This window comes from Austrofundulus limnaeus, unplaced genomic scaffold (genome assembly GCF_001266775.1).
Source record: "Austrofundulus limnaeus strain Quisiro unplaced genomic scaffold, Austrofundulus_limnaeus-1.0 Scaffold98, whole genome shotgun sequence".
Taxonomy (NCBI): domain Eukaryota; kingdom Metazoa; phylum Chordata; class Actinopteri; order Cyprinodontiformes; family Rivulidae; genus Austrofundulus; species Austrofundulus limnaeus.
The window spans coordinates 561,104-565,326 of NW_013952500.1; the positions used below are offsets into that span (position 1 = coordinate 561,104).

General features: G+C 45.2%; 1 protein-coding gene across 1 annotated transcript in view; it reads right to left on the reverse strand.

The window, feature by feature from the left end:
* Positions 1-2,919, reverse strand: part of LOC106520852 (TGF-beta receptor type-2) — a 36,133-nt gene extending 33,214 nt beyond the window's left edge. The window contains exons 1-2 of the mRNA XM_014013114.1: positions 2,611-2,919; positions 1,591-1,650 (exon numbers count right to left, since the gene is read on the reverse strand). Coding sequence (XP_013868568.1) covers positions 1,591-1,650; positions 2,611-2,683 — 133 coding nt within the window. The 5' untranslated portion in view covers positions 2,684-2,919. The remainder of the gene's footprint in view (positions 1-1,590; positions 1,651-2,610) is intronic.
* Positions 2,920-4,223: the final 1,304 nt, after the last annotated feature.

A 4,223-nucleotide genomic window follows, 5' to 3' on the forward strand; every position in this document is an offset into this window, starting at 1 on the left:
GCACCTCTAGTAATATATTTACTGAGAAAAATGGTGACGTGTTCAATACTTATTTTACCTGCTGTATATATATGATCAGTATCAGTAACTCAGTATTGGTATCGGTGGCAGATACGGCCACTTTTTGAAAATCGGGTAGAATCGGATTTAGTCATATGATCGGGCCGATCCAGTTTTCACAACAGTTTTCAGCATCATCATGCTTTAGAACTGCCGTTAAGAAGTCAAGACACACACAAGTATGCAACCACGTCCACAGTGTGGAAACACATTTCAATGGAAAACAATGATGCTGAAACTGCATCTTGCAAAATCTATAAACTGGATGTTTCTCGTGGCGGGAACAGCAGGGCTCGCTTTAATACTACCAACCTTGTCACTTGGAAAGAAATAAAGAAATAAAGCTATCGGATCGGTATCGGAAAGACTAATTATTAAAAAATATCAGATTGTATCGGGAGCCAAAAGATCTGGATCGGGACATCCCGAAACAAAGAAAACAAGCAGGCAAATAAACATAATCAACCTTATTTTAACTTATCGTGCAACTAACTGATTTATTGCTAATCGTGGCTCTATTACAATTCATTCATGTAAATTATAKTTTGATAAAAATCAGATTGTTTTAAGGCCTCTCACATAGAGTGTAAAAGAAAATGGAATAAAAGACAGAAAAGGAGTCATGACAGGAAAAACAACTGAGCTACTTCCTGACCTGTGTGGGAAATAAGACCAAATGAAACCTTTAAAAAAAAAAAAAAAGAGGCAGCAACAGGACATGTGACTGCACTGCTACAGTAAAACCACAACAACCACTCTTCAGCTGTTTGCCTATTCGGAGCACAGGAAGTTAAACCTGTTATGTACACCAGATTACAAAAACAGCTTTTTTTTAAACATTTTAAAGTGGCGTTCAAAGCAGAAGACTTGGCAGATACGCGTGTTAAAGTGTCAAGTCGGTCACATGAGGCCAGACATGCTCTCAGACTGGGAAGTGCAAGCGAAAGCGTGCTTTCTGTCAGCGAAATGCCTTCGCGCCGATCTGAGAAAAGCACGACGTTTGTCTGCACTCTTAACTCGGCACAAAACTCTYACTGTGCCAGCTTAGCCACGCTGCAGGGTGGGGTTCGACCTGCAGCTCGCGTGGCGTTGGTGGTGGGGTACAGAGAAGCGTTTCTGCAGCCTCTGAACCTGCACCGCGGTGGAACCGTTTCACAAGAACCTCTCAGGAAATTGCAGGCAGATTATTGCTTTCCGAGCCCGCCTCAACCGTCGGGGACTCCCTTGAAAATAATAAAACATTAAAAATACAATGGTCTGAGCTGGACGACGGAGCAATTYGAAGCTCTGCCCGGAGGGCCGGAGAGGTGTTTTGACGCGGATCGACACAGAAAAGCGCCTGAGTGGTAGGAAGGTGGCTGAGCCGGAGTAATTATATCATCAGAGTAGCTTCTCTGTAAGAGAGCGTGTCATTTAAAGCCAGGAGGCGGGCCGTGGAAGGGATGAATGCTGGTAATTGTCACCCAGGGCTACATATAATTGCAAAAAAGAAGGGGGAGGAGGGAATTAGGAGCAACCAAAGGCACTTACTTGGGGAGTCTGAGAGAAACGGGTTCACGATCGAGTCCTCCTCTGGGGGGGCTACAGGACCTGGAAGCARTCGTGGCATCAAAGATAAGAGATAAGGAGGAACGTGGACTTAAAGCAGCTAATGTCTAAGAAATCAGTAGAATTCACACTTAAATGGTACTCTCTGTACTTTTAACAGGAGCTTACAAACATGTAAAAAAAAACTTTAACAAAAAGCAGCAAAGTAAGAGTCAACTCCTGAACAAATCTAATGTCTTGATTGTTAACATGGAAGGGGGCGGGGCTTAAAAGCCGGTTCAGTTCTGGCTTCAACTTCCAGGTTCTGGTTTTTTTTTTCTATCTATAATAAAAATGCAACCAGCTAGGTCAACAACGTGACTTTTTTTTTTTTTTTTTTTTTTTTTACATTGAGTGTGGTCCTGCATTTCAGAATTGCACACCATTAAAATCTATTGCAACTGATAGTTCTGGGGGAAAAAAAACATTTATTTTATGTTTTACAAAACGTACATTTTAAATGTATTTAAGTATTAATTTTCGGTACAGTGGTGACTACAGAATCATTTTATTTTTCTGAGTTGGCCACGGGGGGAAAAAAACAGCAAAACCGAATTTCAGAGGTTACCTGGCTAATAGTGTAATACCAGAGCTAGGAAATAGCTTTTTACATACATACGTCTAATTTATTTATTTATTTTTACAGATGATTTTACTTTTAGAGAAAATCTATATTTTAGGGGTGGCCATTGCCCCCCTCCCTTAGCAGCGCCAGGGGCGCTGCTAAGGGAGGGGGGCAATGGCCACCCCTTAGCTGCGCCCCTGTTAAGGCGGACTAAAGCGCAATAAATTAAACACTTCAGAAGTTAATTAATTCCCAACGTCTTACATAAAATACTAATCTTAATTGCTGCAGTGGTTATATAGTTTGTGGTGTTTTATTTAATGATAAAAAAGACACTTCCGGTCATTTAGTCGCACTTTAAACTTTTAAGTTTTTGAAGTTTAAAAAGTTGAACTCACCCGCCGCTCCGAGCGAGATACCGAAGAGTATTATCGTTCCACACCAAAAAACGGGAAACCGAAGTAGCTCCATTTTAGAACCGGACTGAACTGGACCCAGTTTCTCATKAATTTTAACTTTTGACAGATAAAGTCCGGCTGTGTTCGGTTCGCCTGTTGCTGCTGTGGTCGCAGCTCGGGCAGAGGCAGATAAACACCCGGCAGGACTCGGCCTGGAGGATGACTCACTGAGCGCTTTGCGTGAGACAGGAAATCTTCTGAGGGGTTGGACAGTTTTTTTCTCCTCCTCCTCCTCCTTCTACTTCTTCTTCTCCTTCTCCTCAGTTATGCGGCTCTTGAACCCTGTTATTATCAGAGGCTCAGAGCAGGACGTGAAACGACTTGCTGGCTGCTCCAAGCTGCTTCCCCCCCTTTTTTTATTTTTATTTTGACTGCTTGGTTTATTCCAACTTGAGAGAAAATAACACTTTATGCGTCATATCTGGAGCTGCCAGATCATAAAATTCTACTTTGAAAACAAATAAAAACCTTAAAGGAAAAGTTCAGATATTTTGTTGGGTTCACTGCTCCTTCACATTAAAGGCACAGTGTGTAGGATTTTGTCAATTCTTTTAGCCGAAATTGAGATAATCATTAATGACAATAAAAAAAAAAAACATGTCATTGCAGACAAAGACCTTGTTTTATTTTTACCTTATAAAAAGCTGTTTATAACCACGAGGGGGGCGTTTTAAAAAATGCGTTCCCCGTCAGATACCGCGGCCTGAGGGGGTGAACAGTTCCCGCTCGCGTTTAGCGACCGCCCCGTGGGGCGGGGTCAAAAAAGGGGTGGAATTTCGGGCACTTTTCGCGCGTTTTGTCTGCCAGAGGGCGTATAATAACCCCCGACCCACCACGAGGGGGGCGTTTTAAAAACGCGTTCCCCGTCAGATACCGGGGCCTGAGGGGGTGAACAGTTCCCGCTCGCGTTTAGCGACCGCCCCGTGGGGCGGGGTCAAAAAAGGGGTGGAATTTCGGGCACTTTTCGCGCGTTTTGTCTGCCAGAGGGTGTATAACCCCCGACCTACCACGAGGGGGGTGTTTTAAAAACGCGTTCCCCGTCAGATACCGGGGCCCGAGAGGGTGAACAGTTCCCGCTCGCTTTTAGCGACCGCCCCGTGGGGTGGGGTCAAAAAAGGGGCGGAATTTTGGGCACGTTTTGTCCGCCAGAGGGCGTATAATAACCCCCGACCCACCACGAGGGGGGCGTTTTAAAAACGCGTTCCCAGTCAGATACCGGGCCCGAGTGGGTGAACAGTTTCCGCTAGCGTTTAGCGACCGCCCCGCGAGGCGGGGTCAAAAAAGGGGAGGAATTTCGGGCACGTTTCGCTCGTTTTGACCGCCAGAGGGTGTATAACCCCCGACCTACCACGAGGGGGGTGTTTTAAAAATGCGTTCCCCGTCAGATACCGGGCCCGAGGGGGCGAACAGTTCCCGCTAGCGTTTAGCGACCGCCCCAAGGGGCGGGGTCAAAAAAGGGGCAAAATTTCGGGCACGTTTCGCTCGTTTTGACCGTCAGAGTGTGTATAACCCCCGACATACCACGAGGGGGGTGTTTTAAAAACGCGTTCCCC